General features: G+C 39.0%; 1 protein-coding gene across 1 annotated transcript in view; it reads left to right on the top strand.

Annotated features, from left to right (window-relative positions):
• Positions 1–23,402, top strand: part of TPRG1 (tumor protein p63 regulated 1) — a 110,823-nt gene that overhangs the window by 21,707 nt on the left and 65,714 nt on the right. Inside the window, 1 exon segment of the mRNA XM_060009962.1 lies at positions 16,047–16,220. Within this exon segment, the coding sequence (XP_059865945.1) occupies positions 16,047–16,220 (174 nt within the window).

Raw genomic sequence — 23,402 nt, 5'->3', positions numbered from 1 at the left:
CAGAGTAACATTCCACAACTGGAAAGAGAAATGAAAATATATAAAGCATTCCCCACTTATTTTTTGATAAAATATAGTAAGTAATATTCCTGTAGCACTTTATAGTTTAAAATTACTCTTCTTCATTTAATTCAATCTTCATAGCAATTGTCTGAGGCAGGAAACATGAACTCCAATTTGCAGATGAGGAAATCAAAGCTCAGAAGAGTAACACATACAAAATAGATAAACAAAAAAGACCTACTGTATAGCACAGGGAACTATACTCAATATCTTGTAATAACCTATAATGGAAGAGAATGTAAAGAAAGAATATATATGTATATATATGTATATGTATGTATTGTATAACTAAATCACTTTACTGTACACCTGAAACTAACACATTCTAAATCAACTATATTTCAATAAACATTTTTGAAAAAGAAGAGTAACACAGCTCTAAAGTAGCAGAGACAGGGCTCCAATGCATTATTCTGCCCTGACTTTTGCTAAAATGATCTTTTGCTACTGTGCCCAGATTCCATGTGTGCCCCTTCTCAGACTGTAACCCAATGGTTAAACTCAGAATTCTGTTTCTTGGGCTTGGTGGGGTAAGTGGAATTGTGCAGGGCATCTCTGCTTAATTTAGAATGATTTCCCAGAAGAAAGAACTATCCTAGATGTTTAAATAAAAAGAAAGGCATCCGGGAAGCGAAGCAATGTTGAGGCACAGGAGACCAAACGATTTCCCAGGCACAGGGTGCCACTGGAGTTCACTGACCTCCAAAGCAATGCCTGTGTTTGCTTTCACACCTGCACTCACATTTGATCCTCAAACAGACCCAGGGAAGAAGGCAAGAAGGAACTATTGGTTTTATTTTCTGGTTGAAGAAACCCAGAGATTAAACGACCTATCTAAGGGCAACCACTTATTAAGGGTCACAGGACAGCTTGACTTCTCGGGACCTCTCTCTCAGCCCAGTTGTCTTCTCACTGTACTGCTCTTGCTGCCTTTTGTGATTTTTTTCATCTCCCAACACAGCCATCACCACGGTTTAAATTTGTTAAATGATCTTTGTGCCTGTGTCTGGTTTCTTCATTGATTGTCTATTGTTTTCTGGGAGGAGGACAGTGATTAGTTGGGCAGGTTCAGAGACCTTTTCCTCTTTTCCTCTCCAGATCTTTCTGGCCTTGTGTTGTCCATTTGACTTTATTTAGTCTTTTCCCAGAATCAACTAAAAAGTCAGATACTTGTAGGGAATGGTGGCTGCCGTTGATGGGCTAAGGTCAATCGTACTTTATCTTGTCACAGTATAATTAGGAATGCTGAACTACTTTTATAATGAAAAACACTGCTACTAATAATTTAAAAAATAAAGACACACATAAAAACCCCAAGTAAACGGAGGAATCGGGGATTGCTAAACATTTTAGTCATGAATAATAAATGTAATATACAAATTAACAACCTGAAGTGTATCTCCTCCCCAACCCCACTCATTTTTGCATACTTTCATCTATTCTAGACTTTGCTACTCAAAGTGTGGTCTTGGAATCAGCAGCAGCAGCATCACCTAGGAGCTTGTTAGCAATGCCGACCCTCAGGACCCACCCCAGTCATACTAAACCTGAGTCTGCATTTTCACAGGATCTCCAGTTGATTCCTATCATTAAAATCTGAGAAGCACCGGTCTAGATCACTCTCACGCTCATGCTCTGAGGATATCAGTGGATTCTTACTGCCTATATACCCTTCTGTTGCATCTTTAAGACCCTACATGTCATGGACCGAATTTCCCTTTCCCACCTTATTTACCATTATGCCCTTTAACAAATGCTGCCAGTCAGATTGAATTACCTGCCGTTCCCCCAGAGTTCCTGACACAATACCTTGGCTTCATGATTGTACTCATCCAATTTGCTCTATCTGGTATGTTTTCTCTCCTTCCTGTTCATCCAGACCTTTCCTGTCCTTCAGGGGCACTGTGCCTGTAAAGCCTTTCCATATTAATTCAACCAGAATAATCTTCTCTCCCTTCTCTGTGCTCACCTTATACAACATAATATAGTTCATGGTGTACATTGTGAGGAAAGCATTCCTTAAGTCAGGGCCTGATTCGGAGTCACCTTTGTCCAAGCCCAGCTCGGCCCACCTCCCAGTACTTAGTACAGTGTCTGGCATTTGGTAGGGGCTCAGAACTGATCATGGGCTTGACTTGCATCTAATTCTGATAGAGCCATCTATTGCCTGAAGCCCTTCACTGACACTAGCAGGGTCCATCCATCGAGTCCTAACTCTATTACCCTGGGCCTCCAAGCAGCTCAAAGCCCAACGAGACTTCCTCCATCCTTGGGTGAAAGCACTCAGGCTGAAAATGCCTCAAATCTATCAAGATGTTAATGACCTGTGGCAGGACTCTGGCAGGAACAAAAGCACCTCTGTTGCCAGAATCCATTTATACTGGGTGGGTGTTTTCGACAACCACTTAATTAAACACATTGCTTTTCTCTATAAATTCCTCCATGGCAACAGCCTCAACCAGATAGCTAATGGTCCCTAAGTAACCTGAATTATAGGACAGTGAGAGCATTTAGATGCTGCAGTCACAAACGTACTTGGAAGTGTTTGTTTTCCCAAGACTGCTACGAGTTAAGGAGGTGTCAGGAAGAGCCAAGAGGTGAAAAGAAAGTCTGATGAAGCTAAATGCCCAGCTCCATCGTTTATTAGCTACGTGACCTTGGTATGTTAGTCTCTTATGTCCTCTGGGCCTCAGTTTTATCATTTATAAAATGACTATGTAAAGAGGGATATTAATGTAAGAATTAAATTATTTAAAATATATACAAAGCTTATACCAATTTTGGCCACATAGTGTGTGCCACCTAAGAGTTTGCTTTTATAATGGTTATTATTATTAATAATAATATTCACCCATTTATACAATCATTTACGTGTTTACCAAGCTCCTTACGTAAGCCATACTCTGCCCTAAATGATGAAAATACAGAAACAAGTGAGACAAAATTTCTGTCTTCAAGGAACTCTCAGTCTTGTGGGGAAGGAGGAAGTCACAGCACAGTATGATACTTGCTGATACACAGTCTTACAAATTATTCTGTGGGAGCTCAGAACTCAGTATGTCTGTATTGTTGCCATAGGTCAAGGGAGGAAGAGAAATTTCCAAAAAAGATATGATGGGAAAGAACATCTCAGGAAGAGGGAAGAATCTGTGCAGAGTAACTGAGACAGGCTCAGGGAACCACAGACGGTTCTCTATGGCTGGATTAATGAGCAAGAGTCAGAGAACTAGAAAGAAGTTGGAACGGCAGGAAGGAACCAGAAAGGAAAGAATTTTGAACACCAGGCTAAGGAGCATGGATCACATTTTTTTCTTGAGTCACAAATTGGAGATCCAGAAGCCATTTCCACCCTGCTAAGTATTTTTCAAAATTTGAATTTGAACGTTTTTAGTTAAGGTATGTGCTTCCAGTTTGCCAACACCTTGTCACTTCCCATTGTCTCACACTGGCCCCTCTTCATTCCCTGATGCAGTGGTGTGTGCTCGGCTCTCCCACTCATGATGGCCAGCTGTGTGCATCTCTTCCAACTCCAGGTCCAGTGACGTCACCTTGGGATATTGAAATCAGTCATGACAGGAGAATTTATACCAAGGAAATAAAATGAGGGCTTCATCATTATTGTTACTTTAGAATGTGTTTACCATTTACAGCACACCACTGCCTTTGTTTCCTTCATGACCACTATATAGGCATCGCTGTCTTGAGTTAAATAGGGTGTTGACATTATTAGAAAGGCAATAGATTCTGGAAATAGTTGCCCAATAATTTAAACTTAGTCTTGATTATTTAGGGGACTGCCAATGTGTGGTTTATTAAAGAAAACAAATAAGACCTCAACCTTAATATTGAGGCTATCAACACATTTAGGTCCCTACAGCTGTTATACAGACAACTATTATAGTCTCTTACGAATAAACGTGCTGCCTGATACACAAAGAGGAAATTGTCTCCACTCTATTGGGTCCCTAGGTTATCCCAAAATGCCCTGTTGTAGGGAAAGTAGGTTGGGTTTAGGAAGAGTAATCAATGTGAAAGAGAAAAGAGCCTCTGCTTCCACTAGTATGTTCAATGGAAAGAACTACCGAGTTTAAGAATTGCTGTGGCTTCTGAAAACGCTGTGCTATGTGAATTAGTAAAAGTGTAATCTTCTGAGCAAGGAAACTTACCAGGGAAATTGAGAGGAAACTGTATAATGATGAAAGGGTCAATCCTTTCATCCAAGAAGACAGAGAAATCTTAAATGTGTATACACCAATTAATAGAGCTGCAAAATTTTTGAAATGAAACTGATAGAACTGAAAGGAGAAATACAAATCCATGATTACAGTTGGAGACTTCAAGACCATTCTTTCAATAATTGATATAAAAAAATGGGCAAAACTTCAGCAAGGATTTAGAAGAACTTACCAACACTATGACCCAATCAGCATTCATAGAACTCTCCACCAAGTAACAGCGGAATACGCGTTCTTTTCAAACACCCACAGAACATATACCAAGATCCACCATATCTTGCACTACAAAGCAAACGTCACCAAATTTAAAAGAATTGAAATCATACAGGGTATGTTCTCTGATTACAGTGGAATCAAAGAAGAAATCAGTAATAGAAAGATAACAGAAAAATATCTACATGCTTGGAGACAGAACAACATACTTCTAAATATGGGTAGATAATCCTGAGGTCAAAGAGAGCGTGTCAAAGAAATTAAAAAGTTCATTGAATTGAACGCAAATAAAGACAAAACATATCCATAGCTGTGTGGGATACAGCTACAGCCGTCCTGAGAAAGAAATTTACAGCATTAAAGGAAAAGTGCTCCAATCGGGTGAAGGGACATCCTAAGTCAATAGTAGAAGCCTCAGCTTCAAGAAATTAGAAAAAGAAGAACAAACCCAAAGCTGAGAAGGAAAGAAGTAATAAAGATAAAAGTAGAAGTTAATAAAAAACAAAAACAATGGGAAAAATTAAAGAAGCAAAAAGCTGGTTCTCTGAAAATTTCAATAAAGTTGACAAACTGCTAGCAAGGATGACCCAAAAAACAAAAAAAGTCATAAATTACGAATATTAGGAATAAAACAGGGGCTATCACACAGACCCGACAAACACCAGAGAGATAATGAGGAATTATAGCCAACAACTCTACACACACAAATTTGACAACTTAGATGAAATGAACCGTTTCCTCAGTACACACACCCAAGGTGAAATAGATAATTTAAGTAGCCTTATAACAATTAGGAAATTAACTTTGTGATTAAAACCTTCCCCAGGGCTTCCCTGGTGGCGCAGTGGTTGAGAGTTCACCTGCCGATGCAGGGGACACGGTTTCGTGACCCGGTCCGGGAAGATCCCACATGCCGCGGAGCGGCTGGGCCCATGAGCCATGGCCGCTGAGCCTGCGCATCTGGAGCCTGGAGCTTGTGCTCCGCAATGGGAGGGGCACAGCAGTGAGGGGCCCGCGTACCGCAAAAAAAAAAAACAAAAAAAAAAACCTTCCCCAAAAGAAACATCTAGGCCTGGATGGTTCTACTGGAGGATTCTATTAAGCATTTAGAGAAGAATGAACACCAATTTACATAATCTTTTCCAGAAAATAGAAGAGAAAGGAATGCTTCCCAGCTCATTCTATGAAGCCAGTATTAACTTGATACTAAATCCAGACAAAGACAGTACAAAAATAAAACTACAGACCAATACCCCTCATGAATATAGATTTAAAAATTCTTAACAAAACTTTGGCAAATAGAATTCAGCAATATAAAAAAAATAATTATGTACCATGACCAAGTGGGGTTTATTCCAGTGATTCAAGGCTAGGTCAATATTAGAAAATTAATCCATGTAATCCACCATATTAACAGGCTAAAGAAGAAAAATCATATGATCAGATCAATAGATGCAGAAAAAGCATTTGACAAAATTCAACATACCCATTCATGACAAAATCCCTCAGAAAATAACAGAGGAACCTTTTCAATTTGATAAAGAACATCTATATCAAACCTATAATAATTAACATCATGCTATTGGGAAAAGACAATGTTTTCCCCGTAAAATTGGGAACAAGGCAGGCGTCCACTCTCACTACCAATATTCAACACAGTCCTGGAAGTTCTAGTCAGTGTAACAAGGCAAGAAAAGTAAATAAAATGCATACAGGTCAAACAGCAAGGAATAAAAACTGTTCCTAATTGTAGATGGCATGATAGTCTATGTTGAAAATTCCAAGGAATCTACCAAAAAGTTTCCAGAACTATTAGATGAGTTTAGCAAGTTTGCAGGGTACACGATAAACATACAAAAAATATTTTAGTAATAATTTTTTAAAAATAAAAAATCAATTATATTTCTATACACTAGCATTGAGGAGGTACAAACAAAAATATAATAACGTTTATAATCACTCAAAAAAAGAAAAATATTTAAGTGTAAATCTAACAAAATATGTATAGGACTTACACACTGAAAGCTACAAACTGCTGATGAAAGAAACAAAGATCTAAATCGCATGTTCATAGATTGGAAGAATCAATATAGTAAAGATGTCAAATTTGACATACAGGTTCAACATAATTCCTTTCAATCTCAGCAGGATTTTTGTAGGTATGGACAAAACTATTCTAATTTTTTTTTTCAGTTTGCCTGTTTTATTTTTTTATTTTATTTTTAAAATATTTATTTATTTATGGTTGCATTGGGTCTTCGTTGCTGCACGCGGGCTTTCTCTAGTTGCAGTTCACAGGCTTCTCATTGCAGTGGCTTCTCTTGTTGTGGAGCATGGGCTCTAGGTGCACGGGCTTCAGTAGTTGTGGCATGCAGTCTCAGTAGTTGTGGTTCGCGAGCTCTAGCGTGCCGGCTCAGTAGTTGTGGCACAAGGGCTTAGTTGCTCCGTGGCATGTGGAGTCTTCCCGGACCAGGGCTCGAACCTGTGTTCCCTGCATTGGCAGGCGGACTCTTAACCACTGTGCCACCAGGGAAGTCACTATTCTAAAATTTTTAGGGAAAGACAAAGGAATTAGAATAGTTAAAACAATTCTAAAAAAGAAGAATAAAGTGTTTCTCACTGGCAAATCCTATTTTCTACTATATAACTTCAGCCCCTGGCCAGAGCTGATTGGACAAATGGGGGCTAATTGGTTAGCTGATGTGAGACTCAAAAAGACAACTGAGAGGAATGATTTGGGCTAACAGAATCCCTTATCTTGAGAGTCTGAACTGGGAGATTTAGGACAACAGAGGCCAGTTAGCTACGAAAGCAGATTCTGCAAGTTCATGTATAGTCAGGACTAAGGAAACAATAGGGTCATAGGCAAGGTGGAATTAAAGAGGAGCAAACACTGGCAGTAAGCAGAAGGCCACATCGGTCAGGAGGAAACAGATGAGATGCATGGAGCGATACACAGACATCATGAGAGAGACAGCCCCTCGAGAGTGCATTTCATTCCTTGTGACTTTCTAGGTTTCCTAAATCCCAACTGTGTTATGGTTCCTGTTCGTAGATTTCTGTGGGATTCCTCAGAGTATTTTTGTAACACATCTCCTCTTCCTGGACTTGCCTGATGTGGGATGTGTCTCCTGTACCCAAGGAGGTGTAACTAACACAGTACAGTAAGCAAATATCTCTCCCATTTAAAAGAATAAAACAAGGGAGGTGGCAAGATGTGAGCATTTGTTGTATCCCATCCCTCTGTTCTTCCCTCTCTGTTGCCTCCTCAAAATTAGTCCTTGTTCTCCTGCTGCTTCTTTGGCTTCTGATCAAGTGAATCCCCTAAAGTGAATTTGGGGGAGGCGGGGAGGAGAGAGCCCCTCGGGGGTGGGCCTCTTATTAGAACCTGGTGTGCCCAGTAGCTATGCAACAGCTATTTAGTTGTTTTGTGGGAAAGAGAGAAGGATGGGGTGTGCCCAGAGTCTTCACTTTTGTGTAGCTTTTAAAATATCCTCTTACTGATGGTACTGTGGTGGGGGAGAGCACAAATGCCTGCTGCACGGGGAAGACACGTGGGAGAAGCCGCTAGATGGAATGTATATGGCCTGGGCTTGGGGGGTCAGAAGTGCTGGATTCTCACCATGGCTCTGTCATTGGTACTAGATGCATGTCACTTTATTAAGACTTGGTTCCTCCACCTGTGAAGTGGGGATAATAAACATTTAACGTGAAAACATTCTCAAATTGCAAAGAAATTGTGGTGATTTCAGCACGAGATGTGGCTTCTGCTTAAATCTCCTTCCACTGTCCTCCTTGTTCCTTTTGCTTTGGTCACACTGGCTTCCTTGCTGTTTCATAAAACGTGATGGCTCCCATCTTGCGGACTTTGTTTTCCAGGGGGAAAAGTGACCATTGTTTTTTCTGCACTCAGTTGGAGCAATATGAAATTTCATGGTAGGACTTCTCTTACTCAGGCAAAAAGTGGTTCTGTGGATACAAAAGTGGATGTTTCCAGGTTCATCCTTGTCCATACTTTACGGGGACACTTTGTCCTATACTGAGTGGTACGTGTTAAAGATGTGTTGGAGAAATGAATAAATATTCCTGAGGCCTTTTTAGTGTACCTCCAGAGAATCATCCGTACTTTGCAACTCGTGCTTTTCCAACACTGAGATCTTCACCAAACAGCAGGAAATGAAAAGCTGAGAAGAGAGTCTTCTTTAAGGACATCAAATAGATACCTAGGGTTCCTTTTCCTCAGCCCTGTGGACAATGGGCTGGGAATCCAGACACCTGAGTCTGTGGACTTGTGTTCTCATTATCCAGTCTCATCATACCCATTAACTCTTCCTTAGGTGATTTCACCTCACATCTTAGAAAACTGTGTATTCCTTAAGAGTTGAATGTTTTTCTCAGTATTCCCAGTAGCTAAGTGCAGGGCCAGGTACATGGCCGGCTGCATGGGGTAGTGGGAAAAAAATGAACCACAGGAAGTCAAGTCAGGGGACGGGAACAGGGAAGGTTTGTGGACATCGGGTTTTTATTAGAATGCTGTGTTTACTTGGAGGGTCCCCTATTTTAAACACATTGGAGAGGCCCAGGGAGAGATTAACCAAGTGATTGAAAGAACTGCATGTGGGTTATTTAGCTAAATGTTTTATAAGACTTCACTTAACTCAGGGGGAGGCAAATTGCTCTGCTTCAATGCCATGCATTTTTCATCTGTTTGTGTTTGAATTGTAAACCCAAACTGGATTCTCTTCAGGGCCTGGAACCCAGTGGGTGCTCAGGGAATATGTGTGGAATGAATGATTCAGTGTTTTCCTCCTGAGTTGCTGATTCTTGGCTAGCCAAGGAGCTGTCTTCCTCTTTCAAGGGCTGGTTTTTCTAAGAGGCTAGGGGGCACAGGAAAGAAGATTGATTTGTAAATCAGGTATAATCATTCTATTCAATATCAGAGACGATGTCTTAGTGGTGTGTGTGTGTGTGTGTGTGTGTGTGCGTGTGCATGCATGTGTGTGTATATTTGGGGGAATAATATTAGAAGAATATATTTGGGGGAGAAAAATCATTTCCAAACCATAAACTGATTTGACACAGACTTAAAAGAGCAACTGAGAGTATTGTTAGGAGTAGGGCTGGGGCGACTGGTAAAGCATCTGGGATGGTTTGAGTAATGGGGTGGGGGTCCTGGAAACTTGCTCGGATGGGTCCCACCTGTCATTGGTGGTTCGCTGTTGCCCTCTGCTGGCCGAACTGTTGTAGTACCAGGAAACTGCAAATCTCCGGGAGCAACTAGGTTCCCTGTTTCCACCAGGAGGTCTAGGCCCCTTTCCCATCAAAGACGGGAAATGCAGCTAGTGCTGAGGAACAGCAGTGGTAGGAGAATGTAGCAAATTCTCTGCCAGGAGAGACAGGCTCTCATCACTGTGGGGATGAATCTTATGATTCTAATTTTTTATTCCATGCTCTGTTCATTTACTAAGACCTTGCTCTCTCTTTGGCTCTATGCTGGGCACAGTGAGGAGACCCAGATAGGGCTCAGTCACTGACTCTACACCATAGGGTCTTCCATCATGTGTGTGGGGAACGGAAGGAGAAGTACAGAAAATTGTGACTAAGGCCACAATTGAAACCTTGATAAAGGTTGTGTGTATTTAACGGAAAGAGAGATGGTATCTACTTGGGGGCGAGGGAGGTGAGGGGAAGGTGCCATTAAACAGATAGCATTTAAGCTGGGAACCTGAAGGATAGGTGATTTTTTTACTTAAAAAATATCTCTTTTAATATTACTCAGCCATAAAAATGAATGAATTCACAACATTTGCAGCAACATGGGTGGACCTAGAGATTATCATACTAAGCAAGCAAAGACAAATATCACATGATATAACTTATGTGTGGAATCTAAAAAAAATAAAAGATACAAATGAACTTGTTTACAAAACAGAAATAGACTCGCAGACATAGAAAACAAACTTATGGTTACCAAAGGGGATAGTGGGAAGGGGATAAATTAGGAGTTTGGGGTTAAAATACACACACTACCATATATAAAATGAATAGCCCACAGGGACCTGCTGTACAGCACAGGGAACTATACTCAATATCTTGTGGTAACCTATGAAGGAGGAGAATGTAAAAAAAGAATATATATATTTATATATGCGTGTATGGCTGAATCACTTTGCTGTATACCTGAAACTAGCACAACATTGTAAATCAACTGTATTTCAATAAAAATTTTAAAAGATATATCTCTTTTATCATAAAAGTAGAAAGTTTATCATAAAAAATTAAACTGTGGCTAATAAAAGCATGAGAACAAATGAAAGTCTCTTGAAATCCCAGCACTCAGATATAATCAGTGTTAACATTTTGATCTACATATTTTGCTGTTGTTACAAAATTGGAAGTACACTGAAGGTACCATTTTGTATCCTCCTCTTTCTCACTCTTTTGGTATGAACATTTTCCCAATGTTACTTTTTTTTTTTTTGAAAATGTGCTGTTTTATGAGGGAGTATTTCAATTTGTACAACTGTGGATAGAATTCTTCAAGCAGCATGAGGCAAAGCATATAGGTTGCACTGCACAAGAATTGTTAGTTCTTCACCAATTCATTTCAGAAATAGTTTTTGGACACCTACTACAGTGGTGGCACCATGCTAAGAACTGACTCTCTCTTTGTGATGTTTACAGTATAGGAGAGAAGACTGACATGAATTAGGTAATCACAGAAATAACTATAAAATTGCATCTGGGAGAAGTGCTATGAAGGAGAGGTGTGAAGTTCTATGAAAGTATATATTAGAAAGAAGAGAGGTAGCCCTGGAGGTCTGGGAAAGCTTTCCAGAGTAAGGAGTAATTGAGCTCAGCACTATAGGAGTTAATTAAGTAAAGAAGATCAAGAAGAACGTGACCGGCAGAGGGAACAGCACGTGCAAAGTCCCTTCAGCAGGAGTGGGCGTCGTTGAGTCCAAGAAACTGAAAGTAGATCAAGGAGAAGGGAGTGCAGAGGTCTGAAATATCATTGAAGAAATAGGTAAGACCTGACCCTACAGAGCCTCTTAGACCAGGTGAAAATTGTCATTTCTTGTAAGAGCTATGGGGAACTGTTGAAGTGTTTGAAGCCAGGGTTGGGAGGTAAAGGACAGACAGATTTGTTTTTATTTATTTTTTTATTTATTTACTTTTGGCTGCATTGGGTCTTGGTTGCTGCGGGAGGGCTTTCTCTAGTTGTGGCGAGCAGGGGCTACCCTTCGTTGCGGTGTGCGGGCTTCTCATTGCGGTGGCTTCTCTTGTTGTGGAGCACGGGCTCTAGGTGTGCGGGCTCCAGTAGTTGCGGCATGTGGGCTCAGTAGTTGTGGCTCGTGGGCTCTAGAACGCAGGCTCAGTAGTTGTGGCACACGGGCTTAGTTGCTCTGCGGCATGTGGGATCTTCCAGGACCAGGGCTCAAACCCGTGTGCCCCGCATTGGCAGGTGGATTCCTAACCAGTGTGCCACCAGGGAAGCCCCAGGTTTGTTTTTAAAAAGGTCTACCTCATTGCAGTATGGGATGAGGCTGGGAGGGAAATAAAGTATATGTAGATAAACCAGGTCCAGATGGCTAGTTGCCCAAGCCCAGTGAGAAGGGGACTGCACGAGTCCAGGCAGGAGATGTGGGAAGACTGGATTAAGATAGTGAAAGTCTAGTTGGAGAGAAGTGGATGGTTTTGAGAGATGTCTGGGTAGTAGAATGTTTAGGACTTGGCATGTGAGGTGAAGAAATAGGATGTGTCCCGAAAGACTCCTAAGTCTCTAGCATACATAACCGGATGGAAGAAGGGTTTTCCCCCAAGATAGGAACACTGGAAGAGGTCAAAGTTTGGAGGGGACAGTCATAGATGTTTGCTTTGTTTCCCAGAGATAACATTTTCAGGAGTGGTATAGATCATCACATCAGCTCCTTCCAGAGATAGCTCTTACCACACTTGCACACCACACTGAAGGGTCCTCTATTTGGGGGTGAGTGGTCCCATGGAGAAAGCAAACACTATGCCTGGATTTGCTGTCTCCATACTTATTTCAGGGCCTTGAACTACTACTTGCTAGGTGTCAAGCATTGGGCAAGTCATTTTAAGGGTCTCTGGACCTTAGTTTCTTATCCTTAAAATGAGGGTAATAGCTTTTAGTCCAAAAGATCGTTGGGAGGATTAAACAAAAGCATTGATATTCAAGAGCTTTGTGAATGTCCGTGGGCTACACAAACACAATATGTTATTGTTATTTCTACTCCTATATTTGTTCTGAATATTACCGCCAAACTTATATTAATATTAGGAATATAAAATTCAATGCTTTCTCCAAGAGTTCTCTGGGAAAAAAGGTGTGATTGAAGTCTAAATAAATAAATCTACCACCCAGAAGCTAGAGATGGTGGCCCCAAACTATGTATAAGCCTGTGTGTTTACTTGGATTCAGACTTTTCCGACATGTAAATTATGCAGTCTGTGTCACAGCAGAGCACTCTGTTCCTAAAAAGAATTCTCTCTCTTTTTTTTTTTTTTCCTGAATCCATCCTCTACCTTTTAAAATAAATCTCATTATGGAGTGCTGACATTTTCAGTAAAACCATTAAACTAAAATCTGAGGATTTTTGAGACTAAAAACAAGTCTGGTTTATTAGGCAGCAGCTTATAACTTGCTGCTAAGTAGATACAATCTATTTAGAGAAATTTATGTAGATATCTGATACAACATTTCAGAATCCTCGTCTCTTTCTCTAAGACGGAGAATGTTAAACAGATTATCAAGAATTCTTTCCTTCTCTTGGTGGAGTAGAAGTTGAATATTGCAGCATTGTTAGAGCGGATGGAAACCATAGGACCAAGATTTAAACCAGATCTCTTGACCCTCCATCACTAACACTACTACCGTATTCTAGTTCAGTGGCTTTCAGTGTGACTTTCTTCAAAGGGTGGTGGGGAGATGTAGAGCTAATACTTGTACAAGCATAAGGGCCGGCATATAATAAGGCATGATCTCATCTTTCTTTCTTTCCTTCTGTTTCTCCCTATTTCTTCCTCCTTCATCTCCCTTTTTCTCTCCTTCATGTCTCTTCCTGTTCCTCTTCCTGTTGATTAAACTTTTAATTTTGTCTCGCCTGTCTTTAGACTGCATTGAGGAATGGCACATATTGGGGTTACCCAAGGACACTTAGGTCCCTGACAATGATAATAACAGCTCATTTACAAACCACCGATTGAGAATCATGTCCCTTAATCCTCTCCCCAAACTTAGGCGATGAGTACTGTCTCCATTTCACAGATAAGGAACGTAAGCTACAGACAGGCTCAACAGCCAATCTTACAGAGTTAGTTAGCTGGAAGTTTTCATCCCCAGTTACTCACCCAGCCCAAAGGCCTCCAAAATGATTATGATTGGCACTCCTTTACCACTCAACAGCTATTTATTTAGAGCAGGCTGTTTGACAGGAACAGAGTAAATAGCCCCGCAGGCACAGTCACAGCCCTCATGGAACACACACACACACACACACACACACACACACACGACACACACACACATAGGGATGATCCTCAGATGACACTCACTGGCATTGCCCTACCCTCTGTACTTTGGTGTCCATTCTGATTTGTCAGTGTTCATGTGGTACCAGTTACTAAACTTTTAACATATCGTTCCTTCTTACAAACTATGAGAAGTGCTGAAAATGGAAAAGGATCAGAAAGCTTAAAAAAATGTAATAGGGGGACAAGTTTATATCGGAGTTTAAGAAATCTCCTTTGAGTGAGGCATTTGAACCATGACTTGAACAATGAGTTTCTCAGCCTGCTATGAGATGGTGCTGGGCAGAGGCCAGACCATACAGGGACCTGTAGTCCATATTATGTAACTTGGATTTGATTCTGAAATCAAAAAGATGTCATTTAATAGAGTGAACAGGGGAGTAACATCATTCCTTTTGTATTTGAAGAATAGCACTCTGGTTACTATGTGAGAATGGATGGGAGCAGGGTGCCCAGTCCTAATTTTTACATTAGATTGACTCTGTGTAGTGGGGGTTCAGATATGAATCAGTCACAAATCATCCTTTTCTGTCTCTTAGGGAAGACAAAACATGCACTGAAACGGTTATCATATAAGTCATGCAGTGCTATATACAAAGGCTGTAGCAGACAGACAGCAAAAGCGTTGAGAGTGAGGAGAATTTCAGACCATGCTCCCTTTCTTTTAACCAGAAGCATTGCTTCTGGTTCTCTCTGTTCTCTCTGTTGGAGAGATTCTTAACTCAGAATTTTCCATGCATATCCTGAAAGGCTCTCAAATCTGAAGCAAATCAATTCAGTAAACACTTACCCAGTGTCTGCTTTGTCTTTGGCTTGTAAGAATCTCAGTTCACTTGTTTCACTATGTTTATACCATAAGAAAATGACAGAATGAGCTTGAAATAGTGATGGCTTGGGTGGAGGTCACTGGACCTATATTCAAGTCTCCTTTTCTTTTTTTTCTATTTTGTGGTACGTGGGCCTGTCACCGTTGTGGCCTCTCCCGTTGCGGAGCACAGGCTCCGGATGCGCAGCCTCAGCGGCCATGGCTCACGGGCCCAGCTGCTCCGTGGCATGTGGGATCCTCCCAGACCGGGGCACGAACCCGTGTCCTCTGCATCGGCAGGCAGACTCTCAACCACTGCGCCACCAGGGAAGCCCCAAGTCTCCATTTTATCTTCAGTCAGCAATGCGACCTTTGGAGATTAGCATAAACTAATGCCTAGTGAGTCATCCAGATTGAGTTAGAACAAAGATTATTTTTGGTGTGCTTTGAGGAAGATGTGCTCCATGAAGGCTTTCTAGAGAACTGGGAAGACACGGAGGAGCATGAATCAGTTGACTGCCAACATGATACAATCTTGCTATTCCCCTAATGGATCCTGTCAAGGCTAATCATCTCTGAGCTCTGTGGCCGTAAAACCTCTCCCTGTGGACTCCCCTGGTGGCACAGTGGTTAAGAATCCACCTGCCAATGCAGGGGACACAGGTTCGAGCCCTGGTCCGGGAAGATCCCACATGCCACGGAGCAACTAAGCCCGTGCGCCACAACTACTGAGCCTGCGCTCTAGAGCCCGTGAGACACAACTACTGAGCCCGCATGCCGCAACTACTGAAGCCCGCGTGTCTAGAGCCCGTGCTCCGCAACAAGGGAAGCCACCACAATGAGAAGCCCGTGCACCGCAACAAAGAGCAGCCCCGCTCACCGCAACTAGAGAAAGCCCGCGCGCAGCAACCTAGACCAAACACAGCCAAAAAAACCAAAAAATAAAATGAACAAAACAAAACAAATCCTTTCCCTGTGATCCTCCACTTCCCTCCTCCCTTGGTCATGGGGCTGGAATGAGAGAGAAGGGATGGCATTCTTCAGCTTCTCTTTCTTCCGAGGTGATCAAACCTCATTATTTTCTGTGTCAGTAGATATGTTTCAGACAATTCCATTATTTTCAACTTGGAAAGATTATGCAAGTAACTTTTGTTCTCTGTGGTGATTTTTTACAGGACAGACCACTGGAACAATGAGGAGAGGATTTTGCTGGTCACAGACAGGATTCTCTTGATCTGCAAATAGGACTTCATCATGCTCAGCTGTGTGCGGTTGCAATGGATTCCCCTGAGTGCTGTCTATGGCATCTGCCTGGGCAAGTTTTCCTTCCCTACAGTGTCACTGGACAAGTGAGTATGATGTCTTAGACTCAGGAAAGTGGTGCAGTGGGTGTGGGGCAGGCAGGGGAAACAATCACCACGTTCAGTTCAGTGCTGTAAGCTGGGAAAATCCAGGGGAGAACAGTGACGCTGTCGCCGAATTCATCAAACAATCCTTGAGTTTCCACTCTACGTCAGACACCAGGGATACAATTTTAAGTGCATTTGTACTTTAATATGAGTACCTGACAAGTCAGTGGTTGAATGTAAAGTGGAAAGAGCTGTGGGGACATGGAGGAAGCGGTTTTCACCTAATCCCTGTGGCAGAGATTAGAGAAGCTTTCCTGGAGAAGAGCTTGAGCCAATATTTGACATGGGGTAGGAGTCAGCCGAAGAACAAAAGCTTAAGAATATTCCAAGCAGAAGGAAGAGAGAGCAACCAAAGGAATGAAGGTAGGAAAAAGTTCTGTAGAGTAAACACCATACAGTACCACTCCCACCTGTGAGGTAAGCCTGACTACCCCCCTGTCTCCTAAGAGTGCTGTCACCTGCAAAATACCCAGCGCTTTTAATTAAGGCAGTCTGGTTCTAGACACCTTGGTGCCTTTATTCGTGACATTTTAACCCGTGGCTTCTAGCCCCAAGCAATTGACCATTTCTACCCTTCCTTGCTGTACAATGTTCCTGCAACTTTTTCTACAAAGGTAATGCCTACCACACAGGGTCAACCAGGTCTGAAACATTCCAGGGAGAGGTGCGGCCAAATGCACCAGTGTGACTTTATAACAGCAACCACTGGAGGGCCTTGTTCTTGGGGTCCTGCTGCCATCCTCACCCCCAGCAGCTGTCACTTGCCTTGGGGCATTGAAATTATTCTACAAAGCTTAATGAACAGAACCCAAGATGGCTAATAAGACTTCTTGAAAGAAGTCTCTTTGGGATCTTTCCTGGAAGCTTAGTGGAGGAGGGGACATCACCTCTCTCGGAGAGGTTGACAGTTACCAAGAGACCTGGTGAGGTCTATAGAGGAGGGTTGCTGAACTGAGCAAATTCTTGTTATGGTCTCAGGAAGAACTGACTTTCTTCAACATTTTAAATCTAAGCCGGAGGACAGCTGTCTTCCTCTGAACCTCTGAATGTGAACTCTTCCCATGGAACTGTGAGCTCTTTTAGGGCAGGTACCTTTTGTGGTTGTCCTTCTTTAAGCACCTGGCTGAAAAATCTTTCTAAAATACTGAAAAAAGTATAGGCCGATCAAGTGATTGGGTTTCCTTACATAAAGCATATCATATCAGAAACCTATTTCTTATTTGCTCTTTTCATGGACGCTAGAAATGATTGATTTAGTTCACTGACTTTTTTGAACTGGTGGATTTTTCAATAATATAGGCACGTGGTAAACATCTATTTAAATATCGCAAAAAATTATTTATTGTCAGGATATCTCTCCTAACCCAGACTTTCAGTTTTCCAGAATTATTTTCAAAGGTGATAGTTAGCAGTTTCGTGTGTTTTATGCTTTTTTTTTTTTGAGAAATAATCTGCAAATATATAAGGATAAAAATGTCTTTGTATGTATATATGTGGGTTTACACATATTTGTAATATTGATATACACATACATTTATCACAAATTATTTTACCCAGCGGGTACACATACCATAAAATGTCCTGCCTGGAGACTTTATTATGTAATCATGGAAAGATTAACTTCAGTCCTTTTAATAGTGCAGAATATTCCATTTCAAGTCTAATCTATCTATCCAGCCCCTTATTCATGGATATTTATTTTTATCTTCTCTACTACAAACAAAGCTGCTATAAATATCCTTGTCTACAGGACTTTGCGCATATGTGCAAATGTATCTGTAATGTAAATTTCTGCAGGCGGAATTATTAGGTCAAAAGTCATGTGAATTTCAACTGACAGCTACTGTCAAATTGCCTTCTAAACAGGTGATGCCAGTTCATGCTCCCTCAGTGTGTGAGCATCCTTTTTCACACACTCTCACCAATATCCTGTATTATGAAACTCTTTTTCTTTGCCCGGGAAATAAAGAAAAATGTCTTACTGTTGTTCTAATTTCCATCACTAGAATTTGAAGGAAGTTGAGAGTGTTTATCTTAGGTTAGAAAGTAATTTTATTTCTTTTTCTGTGAACTGCCTATTTTTCATCAGAGCCCATATGTTTTCTATTGAGATATTGATTTTTCTCTTACTGATTTGTAAGAGCTCCTTATATATCAAAGAACTTGGTCCTGTTTCTGCCATATATATTGCAAATTTTTTTTCCCGTTTGTCATATCTCTTTTAACTTTATAATGCTATGTTTTACTGTCTTTGAGTTTTAGGTTGTCAAATGTATCAATCTTTCAAGACTTCTGAGTTTATTTCTTTTTGAGAAAGGTTTTCTCCACACTGAAATTATAAAATATATTTCCACCTTTTCTTCTAAAGTTTTTACAATTTATTTTAAAAAATAGTTAAATTTATGTTTCATCTGGAATTTACCTTAAGTAAGAAAAAAGATAAGCAATCAACTTTATTTTTTTAACCAGATGGCAGGCTAGATTTCTCAACATCATTTATTCAATGCTCTCCTTCATCAATATATATTTTACCATGTGTATTTGTGTTTATTTCTGGATTATCCATTCATCTGTTTACTAGAGTACAAAATGATTTTAATTATTATAACATTTTATTACATTTTAATATCTGGTAGAGTTACTCCCCTCTTATTAATTTTTTACAAGAATTTATTTATTTATGCATATTTAGTTTTCCATCAGCTTGCCTAATTTAAAAAAATCCTATTGTTAATAGGATTTTCGAATGTTAAATCAACCTTTCAGTCTTAAAATAAACACACTTAGTCATGGTGTATTATCTTTTCTATACATTGTTGAATTCAGCTTGCTAATGTTTTATTAGAGAGTTTTGTGTCTATGTTCATGAGGATATTAGTGTTTTATTTTCATTCTTTTGTAATGTCTTTGCCAGGTATTTGTGTTATGCTGGCCTCAGAAAACAAGCTGGATAGTGTTCCCTTCTCTTTTATTTTCTAAGAGATTTTGTGTATAGCTGGTGTTCTCTCTTCCTTGAATGTTTGATAGAACTTACAAAGGAAATTTTCTGGGCCTGAGATTTCTTTGTGGGATAGTTTTAGATAATAAAGTTAATTTGTTTTATAAATATTGAGTTACTCGTATTTTTTTCTTCTGTGTTAGTTTTGGTAAATTATATTTTTCAAGGAATTTGTTGTTTAAGTTGTTTTATTTGAAAGCATATAGTTGTTAATATTCCATTGTTATCCATTTAATGTCTTCTTTCTTAATTTTCGTGATCTGCATTCTCTCTCTTTATTTTTTCTATTGATGAACCTATTGATTTTTTTTTTTGGTTTTAACAAGAACATGCTTTTCACTTTGCCAATTTTCACGATTGATTCTATGTAGTTGATTTCTACTATTCTATTTTTTTCTTTCTTCTACTTACTTTTTGGTTTACTTCTCTTTTTCTTTTTTTAACTTCTTAATGTGGAACCTGAGGGCATTGATTTTAGGCCTTTCTTTGTTTCTAACGTGAGCATTTAAATCTATAAATTTCCTTCTACACACTGCTTTCCCTACATCTCACAGATTTGGGTATGTTGTGTTTATACTATCATTCAGTTAGAAAGATTTTCTAATTTTCCTTGTGATTTCTTCTTCGACCCATGGATGCTTTAGAAAGTGTACTGGAAATTTTCCATATATTTTGGGTTTTCCTAAATATTTTAACATTACTGAGTTTTAACTTAGAGAATATACTGTCTTTGACTTTAATCCTTGTAAATGTATTGAGACATTTTTATTGACGCAACTATATAGTACATCTTTCTGAATGTATCATGTGCATGTGAAAAGAATTTTGTGTTTAGTTTTCTATAGATATCAATTAATTCATTGAGTTTGATAATGTTGTTTAGATTATGGGTTTACTGATTTTTGTCTACTATTTTTTTTTATTGGTTACTGAGAGGGGAATGTTAAAATCTGCTATTATTGTGGGATTTTCTCTTGTCTCTTTAATTTTATTATTTTTTGCTTCAGGTATTTTGAGAGTCTATGTTAGATGCACACATTCATGATTGGTATATGCCGTTTTGATGAATTGAGCCTTTTTTCATTATGAAATGTTGCTTTTTATCTCTGGCAATACTCTGTCTAGAAATCTATTTTGTATCTCATATTATTATAGGCACTCTATCATTTTTATACTTATTTTTACATAGTATATATATTTTTTCATCCATTTACTATCTCTCTTTGTATTCAAAGTGCATTTCTTGTAGAGATCACATAATTGGGTCATACTTTTAATCTGTTCTGATCATCTCTGCCTTTTAATTAGAGTGTTTAGTTCCTTTTGTAATTTAGTAATTTTGATATGATTGAAGTTAAGGATACCTATTACTTGTTTTCTCTTTCCCCCTTCTACTTTTAATTTCTTTGTACTTTTTTCAACCTTCTTTGTAAGTATATAAATATTCTTCAAATTATATATATAATTACATATATATAATTCTTCATAATTTTATATTGGGTTGGCCAGAAAGTTCGTTCAGGGTTTTCCATAAGATCTTACAGAAAACCTGAACAAATTTTTTGGCCAACCCAATACAATATATGTAAGCTTTTTAGCTATAACATTTTACATAATTTTGTAGTTGCTTTAGGCAGATTTTCTCAACCTCAGCACTATTTACACTTTGATCAGGATCATTCTTTGGCGTGGGAATCTGTTCTGAGCACTGTTGGATGTTTAGCAGCAACACTGGCCTCTACCCACTGGGTGCTAATAGCACCGTGCCTCTGTGTTATGACAATGGAAAATATCCCCAGACATTGCCAAACGTGCCCTGGGGGTAAAATCACTCTGAATTGAGAACCACTGTTCTAGAAATTATAATATAAATACTTTTCACCATGCACTTAGAGTTAATATTATAACACTACACTTAATATTATAACACTACACTTAAAACATAGAAACCTTGTAAATCCATTGTTCTAAGAATGTAAATGTTGGAAATGGCATGATAAAGTCAGTGTAGTCACAGGAGGTAACAAGAATGAGGCTTTGAAGGAAGAAGTTTATTACACTCACAAGTCCCAGAAAGGGAGTCACCATATGCCATGTAGGGCCATAAGGGAAGACACAGTGTCCATCAAGAAGCAGAGGGGCAGGAGCTGGGGGACAACTTAGGCCATGATCTTTTTTAGAGTTTCCACAGGAAAGGCAAGGCAGGGCAGGGTAAACAGTTTATGATTGGCCAGTATGAATAATTTTGATAGACTTTAAACTGCAGGTGGTTCCTGGTTGCCTGGTACCTGGTTCTTAGCTAAGGCAAAAGAATATTGCCTTATGGGAAGTATGGGCCAGATAGAGGAGGTATGCCTCTGGATTATTTAATTTGCATATCAAAATCCATGTGTTGGGCATTTTGCTATCTCTAAGAGTTGGCTACCCCTAAGAGGGGCAGTCTCTTCCCTGCCAGAAAGATGTCAGAACATTATAATACACAGAAAATTAAAATATATGTATACAATATACATATAGCTCCATTTATATCCCCTCCTCACTGCCTTTTACATTGCAGTTGTCATGCATATTACTTCCATGTGCATTTTAAACCCCACAAGATAACATTATAAACTTTGCTTTAAGAAATCATATGTATTTCAAAGAAATTAGAAAATAAAGTTATCTTTTATATGCACATGTTTTCATTTCTGATGCTCTTCGTTTGTTCCAGAAGATTCAAGTTTCTCTTTGAGGTCATATTCCTTACACATGAAAAATTACTTTTTAGCATTCCTTGTAGTGTAATCTACTATGATAAAATTTCTTATTTTTTATTTTGGGGGAGGTCTTTATTTAGCCTTTATTCTTAAAGAATATTTCCTCTAGTTAGAGAATTCCGACTTGACATTTTTTTCTTTCAGCATTCGCAAGATGTTGTTCCACTGTTTTCTGGCCTCCATAATTTCTGGACAGAAGTCCACAGTCATTTGACCTGCTATTCCTCTGTGTATTCTCTAGCTGCTTTCAAATGTTACCTTTATCTTAGTTTTCAGAAGTTTGACTATAATGTGCTTACTCCCTTGAGTTCTGCTATTAATTTCTAGTTTTAATATTATACTGTGTTTAGAAAATGTCTTCTCTACTATTTCTTCTCCTTGGGCTTTACTGAATATTTTTACATTTCAATTGTTAATTTATATCAACATTTCATAAATACTTGAATGTGCAGTCTCTGCTTTCTTTGCATAGAATTCGATAAATGGTACTTAGATCCATTATCATTATGTTCTTTGTGTCTTGTTTGTCTTTGCCTATTATTCATTAATTAAGTTTTTTTGGCTACTTGATCTACTCATAGACTGAGAGAGGAGAATTAAATTTTCCTTAACCATTATGCTTTTTTTTTTTTAACTTTGTGACTTAACATTATGAATGTTCGTATTGTCTTGTTTGATGTAGGAACATTTATAGATGTGGAATCCTTATTTTAGATTATAATCTTTTTCATTATAAAGTTTATCTCCTTTAATGTCTTCCTTGCTTTTGGTCTTGTCTGCTGAATATTGCAAACCTTATGTCCTTTTTATTTGAATTTTCTTCATATATTTCTGCCTGTTTTTTACTGTAAACTTTTGGGGTTTCTTTATTTTTTGATGTGTTCTTGTATGCAGCGTATGATTGAATTTTACTTTGTGATCCAACCTGAGGGTCTTTTCTTTTAATTGGTAAGATTAACCTGTTTATACATATTAATGTGACAGTTACAGTCTTAGTTCTGCCGTCTTGATTTTTGTATTATTGCATTTTTCTAAATATATTACCGTATTTTCTATATTTCCTTTGTTTTCCATTGAGCATATTTTTCTTTAATCAAGAAAGTTTAGAGTCTTTTTCTACTAATGACTATAAGTGTAATTTATAGTAATCTTAATTCTATCTTTTTTGAATATTATCTATTTACTTCCTAAGATAAACTCATTGACATTAACAACCCACTTTTTCCTCTTCTTTTTATACTTCTCTATCATTCATTTTTTAAAGTTGCTTATAATTATTATTATTAGTTATATCATGGTTATTTATTTAAAGAATATGCTTCCACTTGATATGCCATCTTCAGCAGTGTATATTAAAGCTCCATG

This window comes from Delphinus delphis, chromosome 4, assembly GCF_949987515.2.
Source record: "Delphinus delphis chromosome 4, mDelDel1.2, whole genome shotgun sequence".
NCBI lineage: Eukaryota > Metazoa > Chordata > Mammalia > Artiodactyla > Delphinidae > Delphinus > Delphinus delphis.
Note: the sequence above shows the minus strand (reverse complement) of the source record. Positions and strands in the feature narration are given on the sequence as shown.